The sequence below is a fragment of the Gastrolobium bilobum genome, unplaced genomic scaffold (genome assembly GCF_033153095.1).
Source record: "Gastrolobium bilobum isolate Gb01-03AN ecotype WA unplaced genomic scaffold, APGP_CSIRO_Gbil_v1 utg1425, whole genome shotgun sequence".
Taxonomy (NCBI): Eukaryota; Viridiplantae; Streptophyta; class Magnoliopsida; order Fabales; family Fabaceae; genus Gastrolobium; species Gastrolobium bilobum.
In genome coordinates, this window is record NW_026898713.1 from 185,758 (window position 1) to 205,559 (window position 19,802).

Below are 19,802 nucleotides of genomic sequence, written 5' to 3' on the forward strand. Positions count from 1 at the left end.
CGAAGTACTAATGTGTCGAATTTAATAATTAATTGCAAGTTTTTGTATGTACGTATGTATAAACAATGACATGATTATCATTAACGTAATTGTGTTTTTCTTTTTTTTGCCGCCCTTATTAGCTTGATTTCGCTTGCATGGTCCCACGATGTGGCTATACTCTACCCTCCTAAGTCCTAACAACTCTTAATCCCTTACATATATTTTCTCGATGTTTCTTTTATGTATTTAGGTTTTTTCTATTTTTGGATTTTATTAATCTTACGTTAAAGGAAATAAGTTATCTCATATTATAAAGATAAATTTATGGGTTTCACTGTCTAAACAAAATAGCACAGTTATCAAAGATGTATAAAAGAAAAAATTTATCTAATGTAACATGAGAATATTTTTTTCTTTTCTTTTTACATATGGAAAATCATTATCTCATTTTACATAAGATAACTCTCTCATGTTGTCTCACATAAAAAATTGTGCCATCATTTTTCTTTTTCGTTTTTTTTAATAAATAGTAGGCTTCACCACATCATATGTATATAGTAGGAAATAACTATCTCCAACGACATAAGAAAATAGAATCTCTTTACATATATTATATATTTTGTTTCTGTGGGACCTGAAAAGGCTCTATAATTCAACGGTAACATGTGGTTATGGCCAATAGGAGAAGATGGAAATAAATTGCTTGTAAAATATAAATTGGATACGCAAGTTATATATGCACCAAGCAAAACAACGGTCTGTTTGCTTATCTGTCGCTGATTTTGGAGAGATTTTTAGATAAATTAAATCTATTAAACATTAATTTTTACATAAATTTATTAAAGTTCATCATGTAAATAAATCTAAGACACATAACTTTAATGTCATATAATTTCATGTCACATAGAAAGTCGGAGTTCTGTAGGCTCTGTTTATTTCTTTTCTTTTTTCAAATGGATGTACGTAGAGTTATCTTTCATCCACATGGAATTTACCATTTCTAAAGAAAATATTAACATAAAATAAAAATTTATATTTATAACTTATTTTCTTTTATAACTTCTTATAATTATATTTTAACGGTTGATTTTCATTAATCAATGATTATTATTTTCATAAATTAAATTTATTAATTAATTATTAATTCACAATAAATAATAATCGTTAATTGATAAAAATTAACGATTAAAATATAATTATAAAAAATTATAATAAAAATAAATTATAAATATAATCTTTCTCGAAAAAATATAAAAAAAAATTCAGATATATTATACTAAGAAACAAAAGAAACCTGGCTATCAATCATTGTTTTCAGTAGGACTATAATTATTTAATGTGATTAAAAAAAGGAAAAGTCGTTGTCACTTTTGTTGGGTGATGCTGGCTTGCCAGGTGAACTTATCTGGACGCACCTAAAATCAAATAGGTTTAGAATCAATGGGGGTTTCAAATTATCCTCGCCCCAATTATGAGACCAATATTTGTAACTAATTGCGCAAAGTTTTAAATGATTATTACTATTTTCAATTTGGTATTCCGAATCCTGTTCTAATATTATATTTTCTGTATCTGTTTGTACTTCGATTCTCCAACAAAAAAGAAAAGGTTTAAACAATAAAATAAAGAATATTCGAAGTTTCCCGTAAATTTATTGCTGTCTTATCCGACGATTTGTTATAAAATATTTCTAAGAAGAAAAAGAAATAAAAGAGAGAGAGAGATGGGTGGCTGGGGAGACCTACAAAGAGTTTTTAAATCAAATTTCAAGTATCAATACATCAAAAATTGTTTCTTTTTTCACACTCTGAAAAAAATTTAACATTTTATATAACTGATTCACTTACGTGTTATTGTATATGTATGATAAATGTTACAGTCATGTTATTTAGTATCAAAAAATTTAAACAATATTCAACCCAAAAAAAAAACTTTTAGACAGAAGTGGTCATGTTATTTAGACATTTAGTAACTAGTTATAGATTGGAAGGAACAAAAAGTAATATTTAAATATTAAATTAATAAATGATAAAATGTAACAATTTTTGTATAATTTATTTTGCAAAAACATATTCATACTATTTAACATATTCTAAAAAATATTTTTACCAAGCAATAACAAGCCATGGTGTAAGTGTATATAAAATATTTTTTTTGGAAAATGCGCATAAGTTCATGCAAAAATTTATACTTTTTGTAAATAAGTACTTCTAACTTTAACTTCATTCCAATTAATTCCTCAATTCCAAATATTGTTATAATAAATTATATTGACTTGGAGTTAACTTACTAATGGTGAACAAATCCTAAGTCATTATCCTATTAAATATCAATCACCGATTCATATTTTTTTAATTAAAAAATCTCATTATCTTATTTTTTAGATTAATTAAAACAAAATTAATATTGAAGGTACCTATTTGCAGAGCACATATATATATCTCATGATGACTTTATCACTTTTTCCTATTATTTCTATTTTAAAATATATATATTAAAATAATAGTCTATGCATATATTGAGCTTGTCTTCTCTGTTGCAATTAGAGCTCGTAAAATGGGTTCAATGCGCTGGGCCGACCCGTCCTGCCCTGAAATGGGACGGAGCGGGCTGAATTTTTTAAATTTGTTGCTTGTCAAGTCTGTCAGCTTGCTTGGTTGATTTTTTTTATTTTTATTTTAGTGTAAAATGTCACGGACTTGGCGGACAGTCCGCTCCGTCCGCCCAAACAGAACGAGACGAGTTAAAATTTCTAGTCCATCTTCAAAGGCAGAACAGGGGGACTAGCCTACTTTTGGCAGACTTATGGTGGGCTGGGGCGGCGCGGCGCGGCGCCGGCAGCCCGCTTTGCCACCTCTGATTGTGATCCATTCAAGAACTCATTTTTTATATTTTCGAGGTAGACTAATTTTACCACCCCTAGCATGAATAAACTTCATTTAACGCACACGTTAATGGTCGATAACAATTTCCTTTTCACATGTTCGCAGGGACTGTAAATAAAACTGCTATGAATTAGAATCTATAGTTTTTTCAATTAACTGGTTGTACTTGGATTGAGGATACTCTGGTTCACTTGTGATTCCTCTGTTGATTTACTTCATTCATTTTCCAGTTAATGAAATTCTTGATATTCTCGTTGGTAAAAAAATAAAAGAATAATTAGACAGGATTAAGTTGTCTTTAATCCATGGTCAAGAACTTAACAGTCAAGTCAGAATAAGGAATATACATAAGAAACTGCAGCCAAAACACAAAGATAAACTATTAAAATTCAAAAACCTTGAAAGAAGCCACCGACCAGAAGAGGGTCATTCTCATCTTACACATGCAAACAAATATTTATTTTATAGAAAAAATTATTTTCATGTTACATGGAATTAATTAGTGTTCTATCTTACATATTCTTTCATAACTGTGCAGCCTTTTTCTTTTTTCAGGTGGTGAGATTCACATATTTGTCAAGAGATAACTTATCTTTTTTAACATGAGATTAATAACGTCCTTGTTTTAATCAACAAAAACTTGGTGTACAAATGTTTAACACATGGTGCTTCCTCAGCCACAATATCATTCATATCACAATTACAATTCACTCATTCTTAACCTGTACACATGATATTTGAAATACGAGAGTAAGTGGGTGGCTACATGTCAATTATCATAATGGTCATCATCATCATTTCCCCCTTATATTTTTTTTTTCCCAATAAAATTATGCTCAAAAGCATTTCTTCAATGGCACATTCGTTGTCCATGTCAGGAGAGTGGTTGGAAAATTAAGACCATGGCATATATACAATGCCATCATCTATGTAAAGACGACTAACTATTATGGTCCCATTCAATATGTCAGCCTGTCATCTATTACTGGATAATCATGACCGGCTGGAGGCACCCAATAATTGTTTTGTTATTCTAAGTATTAGGGTTTAAACATTTACAATTTTTGTTAATCAGATTAATTTGTTCATAAGCGAGGGTCAAGCGTTTAAAAAAATTCAGTAGTTGCTGTCCAATTCCTTGGGATCTTACGTATACCAAGCCAAGGATAAACTTTCTTTCTTTTCCTTTTTTTTTTTTTTGATACATCTAGAATAAACTTTAACTAGTACGTACGCTGACATCCTGTTCACTAAAAGATTGAGGAAAAAAAATTTAAAATATTATATTTTAAATAAAAAACTATAAAAACATAATATTTTAGAACCAATTTAAGAATCTATTACATTAAGTCATGCTTAAAATGGGTGTGATAACTCGCCCAAATTGGGCGCAATAGAGAGAAAACACGTCTAAAAAAAACATGACCAAACACGATTAAAAAAAGGTGACACAAAACACACCCAAATTGGGTGAGAGGTAGAAGCCCTATATAAATCCCATTTTTTCACTTTTTCATTTCATATCATCTCTCTATCTTTTCTCTAAAACTTTTCTCTGATTTCTTTCTAGATTTCTCCATTAGTTTTTTTGCGCACGAAGCTCTATCAGATAAGTAAGTCTTAATATCTATTTTTTATATTATTAAATTACAGCAATAGATATGTTATACTAGTGACTTAGAAAATTGTTAGTAACCTAAGATATTCTTCTGCAGCATGGTTAGTGATTTATAACATGCTTAGTGACTTAGGTTATAATTAGTAACTAAGGAGAATTATAATAACATATAATATATGGATAGGGAATTTTATTCATGCTTAATAAATTAGAGTATGCATACATACTTTGAAGATGGCTATTAATTTTGATAATAGTTAGTCTAATTTCTTTTGTGTAGTGAATTAGGGGATAAATGATGAATATATTATACTTAGTGATGCTATTAAAATTGAAAAAAAAAATATTTGTTATTTAATTTTTTTAAATCTTGTACTAGGCATGTAAATTATTTGAAATTAAATTAATTATAGCAATTAATTTGTAATTTTTTTAAAGTGTATTGATATGGCTGAGTTGACATCAACTGAATCTCCTCGGTCTTTATCCGACCACGAGTTTGAGCCTATTGATCCCACCACACATGTTCTTCCTACACCATACATGTGGAACATCCTCCGTAGGCAAATACAGCTCATACGCATTTCACAAGCCGTGTGGAATGAGAACCAGATTCGAGCGCTAAAGACTCAACGCAAACGACTGTAGGGGGCCAACTCCTGACAACATTCCAGATGTGGTCGCAAAGTACCTTACACGTGTCAGATTCATATATGTCACACGCATGCGACATATTCAGGTCTACATTTTACAATGTAATATACTATATTGTGTTTAAATATAATATTTGAAAATTAGTGTATCGTTCACATATGAATTGATAATTGTCTTATGTATTTCTGATTGATCATACCCTTATTAGTGCTTTGGTCGAGAGGTGGAGACCATAGACTCACACCTTTCACATGATGTGGGGCGACATGACAATTACCTTGCAAGACGTGGCGACTATCCTGGGATTGCCTATTGATAGGCCAGTAGTTTACGAAGCTACCTCTTTGGATTAAGCGGCCATGTGTGACAAGGTTTTTGGTCATATTCCTGATGAGGCCACTGAGCTCAAAGATGGAAATCTACGGTTTCGTACTTTGATAGACTGTATATGCAATGAGGTCCGGTTGTTGCACATTCCAAGCCGATGGTTTTTTACACTAAGACGCACATTGCACATATATCAGAAGCATGGCTGTTGTGCGACAGATCGGGGGTAGCACAATTTCATGTGCTTTATTCCGTTGCTTGTAGGGGACTTTGAGGAGATTGGCAGATATAGTTGGGGGTCTGTGATTCTCGCACATTTGTTCAAACAGATGCGCGAATATACAAACCCGGCCATATCAGATATTGGTGGATGCAACATTTTGCTTCAGATCTGGACGTGGCTCAGTTTCCCACTCATTGTTCCCCCACTTCCTCTTCCTACACACCCGAAGTGGCACTAGGATAATAGTGTGTGTGTTTTGTATTTCTAGATTCGGTATCTTTTTACGAGTATTATAATCAATGTTTATCTTAAATTTGTAAATCAAGTTTAATACTTTATCCCGCTTCAGACCACATGGGTTAAGGTATGTTATCTAAATTTGTGGAATCGGTACATATTAGACAAGCTATGTAAGTATAAGGTATGTTATCTATTTTTCAAATTTCAAAAAGTGATTACATACTCCAGTAACTGCCTGTATGTTTATTTATTTTATGTGGATGGTGGTTTGGGAACCATATGGAGACTACAATTTCTTTCATGCATCTGATCGTGAGCAGTATTTATGGATGGACAGGACTCCGGTTATCTATTTTCACACAGTTGAATATTGCCATCCGAAAAATGCATGTGACTGTTCGGCAAGGATCAACTAATACCATGTAGGCCTAGAAAGTTAAGAAGTGTCCATGACCATACTCTTTGAGGTAAAAAAGATGATAATTGGGTTCGTAAGTTGAGGCAATTTATACATAGATGGGAGATTATGGAGCAACACATAGAGGTTCCCCCTCAATTGGATGGCCTAATGTCTCCCAACCAAAAGTACATGCATTAGAACAGGATAAGAGGCAAGTGCTGATGAAGATGGCTACGAAGCTTGGACGCAGTGTAAGTTATTTTTTAGTTATTATTACTATGTGTTTTTTTTTTGGCTTATGTATTTATGTTGTGAGTTAAGATTGATAGCATGGAGATGTTCTACTTCGCGACCACTTCTGAGCACTTCGCGGGGGTACTCTTGGGTGTAGGTTTATAAGGAGATTGGTCGTATTATAGCAATTTTCAGAAAGACACCTCGGGTGGAGGAGGCAGGACCACATGCACCCCCATCTCAACTTCAGGATGAGCCCTAGTTGTCTATATACATTTCGAAGTCGTAGATAGCAGGGACACGGGTTAAGACATCGTCGGCAACCGATACGACCAGTATCAGAGCCTATTCATGGACCCAAGCCGCGCACAGCTGGATGGTTTAGGCCTCTAGTGATAAGTCATACATACGGCACGCAGTCCGTGTATTATAAACCACAACAACAGAAGGACCTGCCAGATCATATGTTCACTAGTCAAGCTGCTATGCATCCATTGGTGGACTCATAGAGCCAGTCGGTGCATCACGTCAATCTAGTGGCTATGGCATCCAGGCACGAGTCGTCCACTCACGCAGAGAGCAATAGTCACGAGCTTCTTTCGTGGTCTCACGATGATGTTGACGATTTCTGCAGTCGTTTAGATTTTGAGGGTGACGTCCTTGGGGAGTGGCCTTCAGAGCATCTGGCGGAGGCAACCCAAGCTTCGTACGATGCTTCGACGTCATCTCTCATCCAGCAAGGTATAGAAACACATGATTTTTTACAAGCGACATTTGATTTTGAAATTCCAGCACTAGCTCCAAGTCCAACTCCACCCCAGACCTTCCTACATAGTCTTTTCGCGGGCACGGTCGTCAAGCGCGTCATCAATAGTGGTCTCCTCCGCCATAGATTTTATTTGTATTTATTATTATAGACTATATTATATTTATGGACACTTTATATACGTTATAGACTATACTTTATTTATGGACCTTTTTGTTTTTTTTTCATGATTTTCTTTATGTACAAGGACTATCTAATATTTATGACTTCTTCTTTTTTATAGAAACCAATAGAGTTAATACATTAATAACCAAAGACATGGATCATGCAACATGGATGGATATAAAATAATTTCACAAAAAATTTGTTACATTAATTCCCAATCATAATCATTGGTTAGCTCCACGATTCAGACAATTTCTGCGATTATGTCCAGGTTACTTGCAAATACCTTACATAATGTGCCTTTGACTGCTTTTAGCTTCATCTATCTCGTTACGTGTTCTAGTTGACTTTAGATGACCCTTCGCACACAACATAGATTTATCAGGTATGAGCACTAGATCTGCACTGGGTGGAATAACTTGCTCATTACCAATTGGCTGCCATGGAAATGAGTACGCTCGAACCAGGTTAGTTTTCCGGAATACGTCATCCACATATTGAAAAGGATTTTGACGAACATGTAAAGCAATCGTTGCGGCATGACTACATGGGTATTTGAGGTCCTTAAACTTTCCACATTGACAGAAACGCTCTGGAAGGATGACAGAATATGACCTCTCATAACCCTCGTCAACCTCAAATACTGTTTGTTCAACCTTATATGTACGAACATGATGTCCTGTAGCAAGGGACTCATTATGCTTCAAGGAATCAACCATATTTTTGCAAAGATGATGAGAAGATTGAAGTTGCGAAGCAGATGCTTGACCCCTACTAACAAAGTAATGAACCAAACTCTTGTATATGTTCTTAACCAGAGTAGTTATTGGCATGTTTCTTGCCACCTTTAATACACTGTTTACTAAATCAGACAAGTTTCTTGTCATATGCACATATCTTCGCCCATCTACATTCTATGTACATGTCCACTTTTCCTTGGGGATGCTATCAATCCACTCCACAACCTAATGACTCGTATCAAGAAATCGTGCATAGGCTATCTCAACATCCACCACTGAAGGAGTATAACCTGCACCCAAGATAATTATTTACAATAAAATTCATTAATACTGAAAAATTGAAGATAAGATTTGTTAACTATACCTAAATTCATGACTGCCTTCTTTAATTTATCATTTATGAACCTTTGATTAAAATATCTAGCAATATGACAAAGGCAAAACACATGATGCGTATGTGGTGGCTGCCACCATGGTGATTCTCCACAGCAGATAATATACTATGGTACCAATTCGAAATGACACATATTTTGCATCTGCTTAAAAAAGGCAAATGCAAGTGGCAAACATTTATTATTTCCATCTTAAGCCGTGGCAATCAATAATTTTCTTTTGTACTTTCCATATAAATGAGTGTCATCAATTTGAATAACTGGTTTGCAAAATTTGAAAGTCTCACATCATTGTTTGAAAGTCCTAAAAATGCGATGAAATATGCATTTTTCTCGTACCAGTCGTGGTCACAAAATAATCATTTGTTTGAAAATGATAAACAGAACCTGGTGAAAAGCGAATCATATATTCACACCAACAGGGCAAAAATGGATAAGACTCCTCCCAATCACCATATATCATTGCAATTGTTTTCTTCTTCGCATACCATGCCTTTCTATATGAAACTATGATTCCAACACAATGGGTGATCCTCTCCTAAACCAGTGCAGTTAAGATTGATGGTTTCTCCTTTATCATCCCTAATAATCAAATTATAACATATACATTAAGACGGTAAATTTTTCATAATAATTGTAAATAGCTAATTCAACCTAAAAAGTTATGTTATAAAATGTTATGTTGTTGAGTGAATTAATTGTGAAACTACTTTTTTTTTTTTTTTGACAAAAGATGGAGATGTCACTACTCTTTATTGTGAAACTCGAACTATCTTCTAAGACAGTTAGATACAAACACTAGTAGGTTCCAAGACTCTTTTGTTTAGAGTGGTCATCAAGCGGAAATGTATAGTTTAGAAAGTATCGAAGCAATTATTATCCCACTGAATTAGATAAAAGGTGTAAAACATAAAAAACAAGAGTTTTAACTTAAATGATAGAGATTATCACAAGTAGAAAGCACACCCAAATCTGAGTTGCTTAGTATTGTTTCACTGGTACGGGAATAAAGGTAGTATGTACAAATTTAACTATATGTGACGAATAATCATATCAGAGACAGAGATAATGACATCTATAAATAAATTATCTCTGACAAATTCCTATCTGGCGCTAGAATTGTTCTAAGTGACGTCTCCCTATTCATTTACGGAATATGGACGCAAGGTATATGGGTATTAGGCACTGCCTTAGGGCGTTGCTTGGCTTTCAAGAATACAAAGCCTACCCTTTCCTAATATTATAAGGTCTTCTTCACCATCGAATTCTTCAGCTCTGTCTTCCAAGATGGTCTCTAGCTTGGGAGCATTGGAGGGCTTCCAAGGGAAATCCAGAAGTGAAGGTGCAACCTCAATCCAGGGCTTCATCGTGTGCCTGAGCTCTCTTGCCATTGCAACCTCAACCCAAAGAATGTTAATGTGAGGCTTGATGGCTATGACTTGGAGTTACGGAAGCTTTTATTATTGTATATTGATCTCTCTCTCACTCTCTCTCTCACTCTCTCTATGTCCCTCAATGAAACACAGAGAGAGAAAACCGAACGAAAAGAGGGACTCAAGAAAAGCCAATTCGAAATTTTCTCAGGGAGATATTTAGCAAAAGCTATTGACTGACTGAATGAATCAGCAATGAGAAATTAAGAGCTATATATTCACACGCAAAGTGGTTGAGGTTGCGGTTATAAACCAAAGGAGAAGAGGAAACTACGGAACAAATGGAGGTAATGAGAGGGCAGGGAGAAAACCACGAGCAAATTTTGGTAGCTGATGGTTTCGAAACAAAAAATAAAGAACAATACATTGATGCTTTTCCCAAAAAAGTAAAGGAAAACCGAATATGAAAGAAGAGAAAGGGAAGTAATTTTGTGAATTATACTGATATACATTTATATTTTTTTATAAAGCCGAAGGAAAAATAAATACTTTATTCATTAGATATACTTAAAAAAATAATAACCTCACCACTTCTCTCTTTCTTACTTTTCTATTCTTTCCAGTATCTTTTACATTCCTTTCTTCTCTATCTTAACAATGCATGATTAACAAACATCAACCCAACAAGCGATTTGGGCCCAGTCTATCTCACCTTGCATTAACCCTCAGCCATCATAACCAGATTTCAAACAACAGCCCAACAAGTACCAGGCCTTCATTCATAAAGCCAATTTGAGCATTAATTTTGTAGGTTATCATTGCAACAAGCAAATAAGGAGTGAATATTGAATCAAAAAATTGCAGAGTTATAACATAGATTAGAGTAAAAATCCAAAAATGGTTTTCGTTACAATTTTTTCTAAAAATCGACATCAAAATCCCAAAATCAAGAAACTTGAGCAGTTGGCTTACTTCCCCTTAGATTTAAAAAAGTGTTATTCTTACGATCCATATTCTACGGACTACGGTCATATTCTATATCTTTCGTTTATACGAAAAAGCGACAAGGAAAAAATGAATCGCTCTCATCCTATTTTCTATGAAAAGGAAATGAAGAGTGAAAGTATAGAAAATGAGGTACAGGAATAAAATTGTTGCTTCATTAACACGTATCTAACTAAACTCGGTAAAAAAATTTAGCTAATTCTGATCATGTAGCACTAAGAATATCTCCATCATTAAATTTATATGTACCATAAATAAGAGTTTTATAAGAATTATGTTGTAGGAAAAATGATGGTATAATGTTATAGAGATTTGTTTTGCGTGCCGTAATTTTCGTTTTCTTTTTTCTTCAAAAAGTGTGGGCCCAAAATATTGTGTGTAGAAAAGTTTGTTGTGTCATGTTAAATGACAAATGCAAACCCCCATGAATAATAAGTAAAATACACATAAATCCAATCTTAGAGATTCTCCTTGAAAGATTAAAAACCCTTCCTCCGTGATGATGTTGGGATTACTATTTGAGGTAGCAAGAAAACATATCTTATAAAAAAGACAGTCCCAATAAAAAGACATACTCTCCCACATAAGGATCATCGAAAAAACTTAATCCTCATACATATTAACAAATAAGGCACAAAAGACACTCCGATTGCTTGCAAGAAGATTGGAATATATCTGTCAATGCTACTAATCATTTTCTAATGAGCAAGTGTACACACAAACCAGTTACGGTAAATTGAAAGGGAAATGAATTTAGTCCTACACCCGTGAGTATCCTGTTCTCTCCGGGTTGGAATACCCAACACTGCTGTAATACAAAACCTCAACCACCGGTTTTGATCATTTTTCTGAAGAGGACGTTCCTTAATCCTCTAAGGACATTGGCATTTGGCAATGCTTCCCGATCCAATAACCTTTTGAGTTAAATGGCAACTCCTAAAGTAGCAAAAATGTGGTGGATAGTCAGAGTATCAGAAAACTCCAACTGAATGAGAGTGGATAACTACCAAGAAGCAGCATAGTACTGAGTACTGACACAAATACAACAAACGCAAAGGCACAAAAATAAATTAACTGCACCGGAGAATGAACTATTTAAACTAAGACGTAATAGTGTAATACTCGTTCCTCCCAACAACAGTAAACCCCCCAAAAACACATGAATTTGATGTAATCAAAACAGAAGCTCAGCTATTCATCCAGTAACTAACTCAACCTATATTAATGTAACAAAAGACAAGGACATTTAAAGGGGTTATATAATCTCTGAAAATCATAAAGAAAAATAATATTATCCTTGTAAAGTTGAAAGCAACGTCAACATAAAATCCCTCAAAATCAACTCAATTACAAACAAACAAACAAAAAAAGTAAACGAATCGAGCACAACATTAACTAGTTCCCAAAATTTATAAAGAAAAAAAAAACTACGCAAAAAAGAAGAAGACCTACTCAATCGTGCGGGATTTCAACATCTCCGTCAGTAATCTCCTGTTGCAAATCCTTGGGATCCTTGCCATCGACGGTGCAGCCAACAGAGACGCAGGTACCAAGGATCTCTTTGACGGTGCCGCTAAGGTCCTTTGCCATCGACCTCGGTCTCATAACCCTAGCGATCTCGATCACATCATCGAGCGATATGTTGCCACTGTGCTTGATGTTCTTCGTCTTCTTGCGATCCCTTTCTGGCTCCTTCAAGGCCTTGATGACCAGCGCAGCCGCAGATGGAACCACTGACACCTTCGCCTGACGGTTCTGCACCGTCAGCTTCACCGTCACCCTCAACCCCTTCCAGTCCTTCGCAGTCTCCTTCGCTATGTCTTCTCCTATCTTTTTGGGTGACAGACCGAGCGGACCGATCTTCGGAGCGAGTGAACTCGCCGCGCCCACCTCGCCGCCGGTGACTCGGACGTAGACGTCGACAACCTGCGAAGGATCGAGCTTCGGCGGCATTTTCGCAGAATCGAAAAACTAGGGTTTACAGGGGAAGATAGGAGCAAAGCATAAAAGAGAATATATAATAATAGACACTAGGGTTTTGCTGAGACTCAAAACGAAATGTCTATTTTAACCCTCGCTTAAGTGAGGGTTTCATAAGAATGAGGCGTGGCATTTAGGCATTGGCCGTTGGGCCTGGCCTGTGTTTTTTGGGTCATCAGGCTCTGTTTTCTGAAATCTTTTGGCCCAATAAGAGAGAACATGTTGCTTGTTTTATTATCGAGGGAAGATATTTTTATTATAAAAGAAAATTATCATTAATTTATTATCTATCTAATTATTATTGGCTCAGACTCAGAGAGACAATATTAAAAAAAAATTAAAGAAAGGAAAAATATTGATTCAATAATAATTATATAAGAATTTATAAGAGTTATGTGGTAGGATAAGTGATTGTATAATGTTGTAGAGATTCGTTTTGCGTGCCATAGTTTTTTTTTTTTTAAAGTTTGGGTCCCAAAAAATGTCGCGTGTAAGAAAGTTTGTTGTGTCATGTTAAATGATAAATGCAAACCCCAATTATATATATAATGTGGTTGGTAGGAAAAAAATTTATAGTAAAAATATTTTCCCTCTTTATTATATAAGAAAAGAGATTAATATTTTTATTTTTATTGTAGAAATACTTTCTATCGTATAAAAAAAAAGTATTTGCTATTTTAAATAATATAATTTTATATTATTTTTAATAAAATATATCATTTTGGTGTGTTTTAATCTCTCTTTTCCATTTTCTTTTTCATCCTGATTAAATAAAAAATGACGTAATTTTATTAAAAATATCACAAAATTATATTATTTAAAATGAAAAAAAAAATTCGAATAGAATGGATCCGTTTTAATAGGAAAAGATAAAATAAATTAATGAAATTCGCTCAATTTCTACCACAAAAATAAAAATATTATTCGTTAAAAAAAAAAAAAAAACCATACAAGCTGCAACGTGGGCTTTTTGACCCTTATAACCCTTTACTAATAATTAATTACCCAATTGACCTTCATTATAAACTATTTCAAAAATTTAACCCCCTCAAAAAACATAACACCAATCTGCCACTGTTTGACCGTTGACCACGAAGCCTACCCGGGTACACCCCTACCTACCCGGGTATCTGTTGAAATTTTTTGTCTACCCGAGTAGAGAGATGTGTACCCGGATATTGTTCTTGATTGCTTGAATTATTTACCCGGGTACGGATGAGTGTACCCGGATAAATCTTGTTCTTATATCAAAAGATTCTGAGGTAAGTGGTCCTCCTTTTCCCTTATTAACTTTAACCTGTTGTATTCCCTATGTATTTATCCTTAATAATGTAGTGTTGGATTATTCATTTCTTTTATTTTTATTTTTTTAAATATCTGCAGTTATGCATTCTTCTTTCATGTTTGCTAGCTGTATTTTGCAATGTGAGCCAGTACCTTTGCATCGGGCGCTTTTCAGCTGTTTCCTTCCAGGTTTTAGGCCACATGAAAACAGTATGTGTTCTGACATTGGGATGGCTGCTATTTGATTCAGAGCTAACTTTCAAGAATATAATGGGAATGATTATCACAGTTTTTGGTATGATAATTTACAGTTGGGCTATGGAAGCTGAAAAGCAGTCCAATGCAAAGACATTTTCTCAAGTGAAAAACAGCCTGACGAAAGAAGAATTAGACTATTGAAGGATGGAGTAGAAAAGAGTCCTCTCAAGGATGTTGAACTTGGTGAGGCTAAAGGATAGATTGACTTAAATCTTGGTGGTAAAATTTAATGGGAAACGAATGCAGTCAATTATAATGTTCATTGCTTTAATTTGGTTTGTGCTTTTTACCCGGGTACACTCATCCGTACCCGGGTAAATAATTCAAGCAATCAAGAACAATACCCGGGTACACACTTCTCTACTCGGGTAGACAAAAAATTTCAAAAGATACCCGGGTAGGTAGGGATGTACCCGGGTAGGCTTCGTGGTCAACGGTCAAACAGGGGCAGATTGTTGTTATGTTTTTTGAGGGGGTTAAATTTTTGAAATAGTTTATAATGAAAGTCAATTTGGTAATTAATTATTAGTAAAGGGTTATAAGGGTCAAAAAGCCCTGCAACGTGAGTCTCGTGGAATTACAAACACTGTTACAATGCCACGTCCATTCAGATTCAGACGCTCGGCATGAATCCACGTGCTGATTTCTGATGATAATAAATACGTTAATAATATAAAAAAGTCCAATTACTTGATAAATTATTACGGTATTTATCCACACTTATCCACCCCGTACAAACACGTGCGTGGTACACTCGTGCCCATACACGTGCATAATGTTTTTTAAGGGTCGATGTCAGTTCAAGCTACACACACCAACGATATAAATATCCTCTCAAATTTTGTTTTAACATCACCATATGAAATGCAAAATATAAAACAATTATTATTGATTCAAATGATAAAAAATTTGTTTTTCAGTAAAGTCACAAATAATATTTTCTGAATTTTATTATTAAAATTGTGACAATAAATGGATGAAATATTTTCCATCATCTAATCATATTAAAACAAAGAGTTCGCTTTTCTGTAATTAATGCAGATAAGTTATCTGCAGTAAATTTAATATGACGTCGTTTTGGGAAGAAAATCATTGTGTTTTTGTATTTTAATTTATTTTAGAATTATAGTCTTTACAAATATAATTACTTAATTTTTTAATTCAAAATAACATAAATACAAATAACTTATTTGTAATAACTACATAAATATTACTCAAAAACAAAATATGAGATAATTCATTCGCATGTATTGCCGTTATTTGTTGAAGCGTTATTATTGAGGGAGGTTTTCCTATATCACTCCCAAACATTCATACAATCTTTGATAGCTTAAATTGGCCAATTATTTTTTATTCGTATAGTTCAGTGTTTTATGTTTAAATTTTTTTTGAAAAAGTGTGTGTGTTGTGTGTATATATTAGTGCAAAAAAGGTTTAAGTTTAACAGTTAAATAACTTAAGTAATAAAATGACGAAATTCGAGTATTGATGACAGATTTTTATTTTTATTTTTCCCATTTTTAAGAAAATTTTTATCTAGAACATGATGTTGGATACTCGTGGCAAATCCTCAAAGAGACAACCATACCTTGTGGGGATGGATGTGTCATAAATATGTTTACGTGTGGGTCGGGATAAGCATCTAGGAGGGATGTGGGCCATCTCAACTACTAATAAAGGTAACTGTTTCATATATTAAAGATAGCCTGATAATGGTTATGGAATAGTGCTTTCTCCTCTTCTTTAACTTGGAATGAAAGGGGAGGCTCTAAATTGCAAGTTCCAATTTCTAGCAATCAAGCAGACCCCATTCTCAATACCATATTACGATGCACCTATGTCCACTAGTCATTATCTATCTAGCTAGATTAAAGGACCAAAGCCATCAAACAGGTCAGCAACCATGCTAAGTTGATATAACTATTAAGTTAGGGAAAGGCATATAGCAATGGCTACAATCTTGCAAACTTTAATCTATCGGATACCCCACATATTGGACATCATGGCGTGAAAAGAAAAGGATAATTAACTCTATGAAGCCTACCCCATAGCCAAATACCAATAATATCTCTAGTATTAAAATACCGGACTTAAAAGGACCAACAACAAAAAAGAAAAAAAAACACTTCAGTTCAATTTTATTTCCAACTTGATATATACGCATAGATAAAAGTCTTTCATGTTATTTACAAAAAAAAAAAAAAAAAAAAAGTCTTTCATGTTAATTCATTAGGGGTGTTTGGTTGGAGGATTATGTTGAGATAGATGGATATTTGAGAAGTGGGATAATTTGATGCCTTTATTTGGTTTAAACATTTGGAATATATGGCTACCTAAATGATTATCCCACCGAAACAATTTGCATAGGTATCTGTTTGAGAAACCCAGTCAAATAATCCCTCTTGATACATGGTATTATTGCATGTTAACCGGCCAAATAAACTATGCAGGATGTCAACCGACCAACTAATCCTCCTACCTAGTATCCAAATTAAAATGGAAGCCACAAAAAAAAAAACTAAAAAGACACTGGTCATGCTTTTCAAAAAAAAATTATAAACAGGGATATTTTCATAATATTAACTTTTTTTCACATCTATATTTTATCTACAACCAAACATAGACTTTATAAAAGTTACCTAATTTTTTCGGTTAAATTTTTTTCAACCAAACAATTTTTTTTATATTTTCCTACCAAACTCATTTTCCTACCATTTTCTACAATTTCTCTCTCAACCAAACGTCCCCTATTGTTTGTATTAGATTCCCACTCCAACTACTACACGGGGAGAGTTGGGGAGCGATGAGTTCTCATTAAATGTATAACTTACGGGTGTGTTTGGTACAAGATAAATTTTTTAGTATCCGAGAATTACGATTATTGAGAATACACTAAAAATTGAGTTTACTTGAAATGTTACGAAAAAAGTGTTTGGTTGGACAAAATATTACCGAAAATATTGGGTAAAGATTACTGATTCCATGTTTGGTTTAGAACGAAATATGATTTGGAATATGAGGTTATTTTACAAAAATAACTTCAAACTATTTTTACTTTTGTAATTGATAGATTCAGTTTAGGTTTCGATGTGTATTGAGGTATTTTTGTCTCAAAAATTATTGTTGTGCTTTCTCTTTACTTGGAATTTTGAATTATTATATTATTTTTGATAATCTGAGTCTTTTCTTTGTAAATCAAATTATCGATAAACTTTGAATATCTGGAACTGATTTTTGTTATTTCTACCAAACATGATAATTGACGTTTACCGAAGAAGATTTATCAGTAATCTTTTTGATACTCTTGTACCAAACACACGTTACATGTAGTAGATTACTGGTATAAAAAGATGGTTAAGTAGTTTGGCAATTCACATGATAAATAAACCAACGTGTTTGTTTTCATCGAATATATGTAAAAGATTAAAAAGGAAAAAAAAAAAGTAATGGAGCTTATTAAAAAAATCATTTTAGAGGAATCTTCATAATACTCCCACTTGCTGTCGGACCTCTTAAAATAAAGAACCTATTAATTTTGAGGTTAAAATGAAGTTTGTGTTCTGAGATCTAGATTTAGATGCTTTTTGGCTTTTTTTTATATTAAGCTCTTTAATATATAATCTTGATACTAAAACCCACTACTAATCAAAAGGATATAATATTATTAACCTTTTGAGAGCTGATTTCAAAAGTGGCACACAAGTTAAAGAATGTGAACATATGTCTACCAAAAAAATTGTGAACATACCAATTATATACAGCCAAGAAGGAATTTCTAATAAAATAAAATTTCCAATTAATTATAAGTTAAATGTGTCTATTAGGTAGTGCACGTTATTATGGAAGAAACGGATATAAGTTCCAAATTTTAATAATGATTTAGATTTATTTTATTTTATTTTTTAACTTATCTCCTATCCGTCAGAACTGAGTAGGAAGCTATCTATTTCTATCTAGGAGTTTGTTTTTGTAAATTTCATGTACGCTTACAATTTTTTAATGTCAAATACTTATCCATGTATATTCTTTATTGCAGGTTGTGATAGTTTTTCAAGACGAAAAGAGATAGATGTATAAAAACATAAGAAGAAAAGTTACGATCTAGCTATTTAATTGTGTTCTGATTTTATTTTTCTTAATACTATTTTATATAATAGTTTATGAAATAGGTGTTTTGTATATTTATTTATTTTTAAAATCAAAAGTCAAAACACAAAATAAAAAGAACTCAGATATATTTTTTAAATCTAATTCTAAAAAAAAAACAGTTACGATTTTTTAATTTTGTTTTACAAAACATGCCTCGTCAAATAGGTTTTTTATTTATTATTCTTAAAATCAAAAACATAATTTTCAAAACAGGCCCTTAATATGCGAATTTTGTTCATTGTTTTGTGTAAATTGTCAGTGCATCCTCATTTTTCGTGTTATATTCTTTTGGGCCAGCTAGCTAGCTAGGTAACGCATTCTTAATGCACTCACTTGCAATTAAAAGTAAACAAGTGGATATGCCTTTAGAACAACGCTAATGTATTTCAATCAAAAACTATAAGTTTTTTGGTGAAAGTTTTAACGATTTATATTATTTTTTAATACATTTTTTCACCAAAAATTTCTCTGGACTTGAAGCGTAGATATTGAACAAGTTTAATTTTTTATTTTACCATGACATTATGATCACTGAAGCTCTGATACTTGTAAAAATCATTTCAATCCAAAAATTTAAGCTGTTAGGTGATAGTCTTTTAAATAATTTATATTACTCTCTAACCAGTTAACAAAGGAAAATATATACACACTTGATTCATTGTCACAATTCGTGAGGCTAAAGTGGATGAGATGCTAACTTTAAAATGTAATTAATATGTTATCAAAAAAAAAAAATGTAATTAATATATGTATTATGTTGGCATAAGGTATAAAAGTTTATATATTATAACTAAGAATCACAATCAATATTAGGACACAATTGCGAGCTGGCTATAATTAAGGTCACCTGTTAACTGTATTTTTTTATTTGTTAGTTAAGGACGACAAACTCAAGTTGCTAGCTAGCTGCTAATAAAATGGGAAACAATTATTGGTATGAGCATAATCGTTTATGATATTGATATATATATCAGTGACATGAAAGAGATATGAGTGGTATTGAACTTGATTAGTGTATAACATCGATGATTAACACTTGACTCCAATTATAATTTTAATTAGTCTAACCAATATAAAAGAGAATAAGTTACATTTTCAATTGTAGACATTTTTTTGAATACAATGGT

At 33.0% G+C, this 19,802-nt stretch overlaps 2 protein-coding genes across 5 annotated transcripts; both read right to left on the bottom strand.

The window, feature by feature from the left end:
- Positions 1 to 7,781: 7,781 nt before the first annotated feature.
- LOC133318659 (uncharacterized) lies at positions 7,782 to 8,327 on the bottom strand. Its single transcript, XM_061520705.1, has one exon. It carries the CDS (start codon positions 8,325 to 8,327, stop codon positions 7,782 to 7,784), a length of 546 nt encoding a protein of 181 aa, XP_061376689.1.
- Positions 8,328 to 8,370: 43 nt separating this feature from the next.
- Positions 8,371 to 13,010, bottom strand: LOC133318655 (large ribosomal subunit protein uL11-like). Of its 4 annotated transcripts, none has more exons than XM_061520697.1 (2): positions 12,457 to 13,010; positions 8,371 to 8,524 (listed from the first exon to the last, which is right to left on the bottom strand). In XM_061520697.1, the coding sequence occupies exon 1, from the start codon at positions 12,955 to 12,957 to the stop codon at positions 12,457 to 12,459; it is 501 nt and encodes a 166-aa protein (XP_061376681.1). In that variant the 5' UTR covers positions 12,958 to 13,010; the 3' UTR covers positions 8,371 to 8,524. The 4 variants fall into 4 exon arrangements, with proteins under 4 accessions (XP_061376681.1, XP_061376682.1, XP_061376680.1 ...); XM_061520698.1 differs by lacking the exon at positions 8,371 to 8,524 and adding an exon at positions 9,190 to 9,208; XM_061520696.1 differs by lacking the exon at positions 8,371 to 8,524 and adding an exon at positions 11,652 to 12,035.
- Between the last annotated feature and the right edge of the window lie 6,792 nt (positions 13,011 to 19,802).

Excerpts from the sequence above, each read along its gene's own strand:
- LOC133318659 (XM_061520705.1), bottom strand. The coding sequence starts at position 8,327 with ATGCCAATAACTACTCTGGTTAAGAACATATACAAGAGTTTGGTTCAT.
- LOC133318655 (XM_061520697.1), bottom strand. The coding sequence starts at position 12,957 with ATGCCGCCGAAGCTCGATCCTTCGCAGGTTGTCGACGTCTACGTCCGA.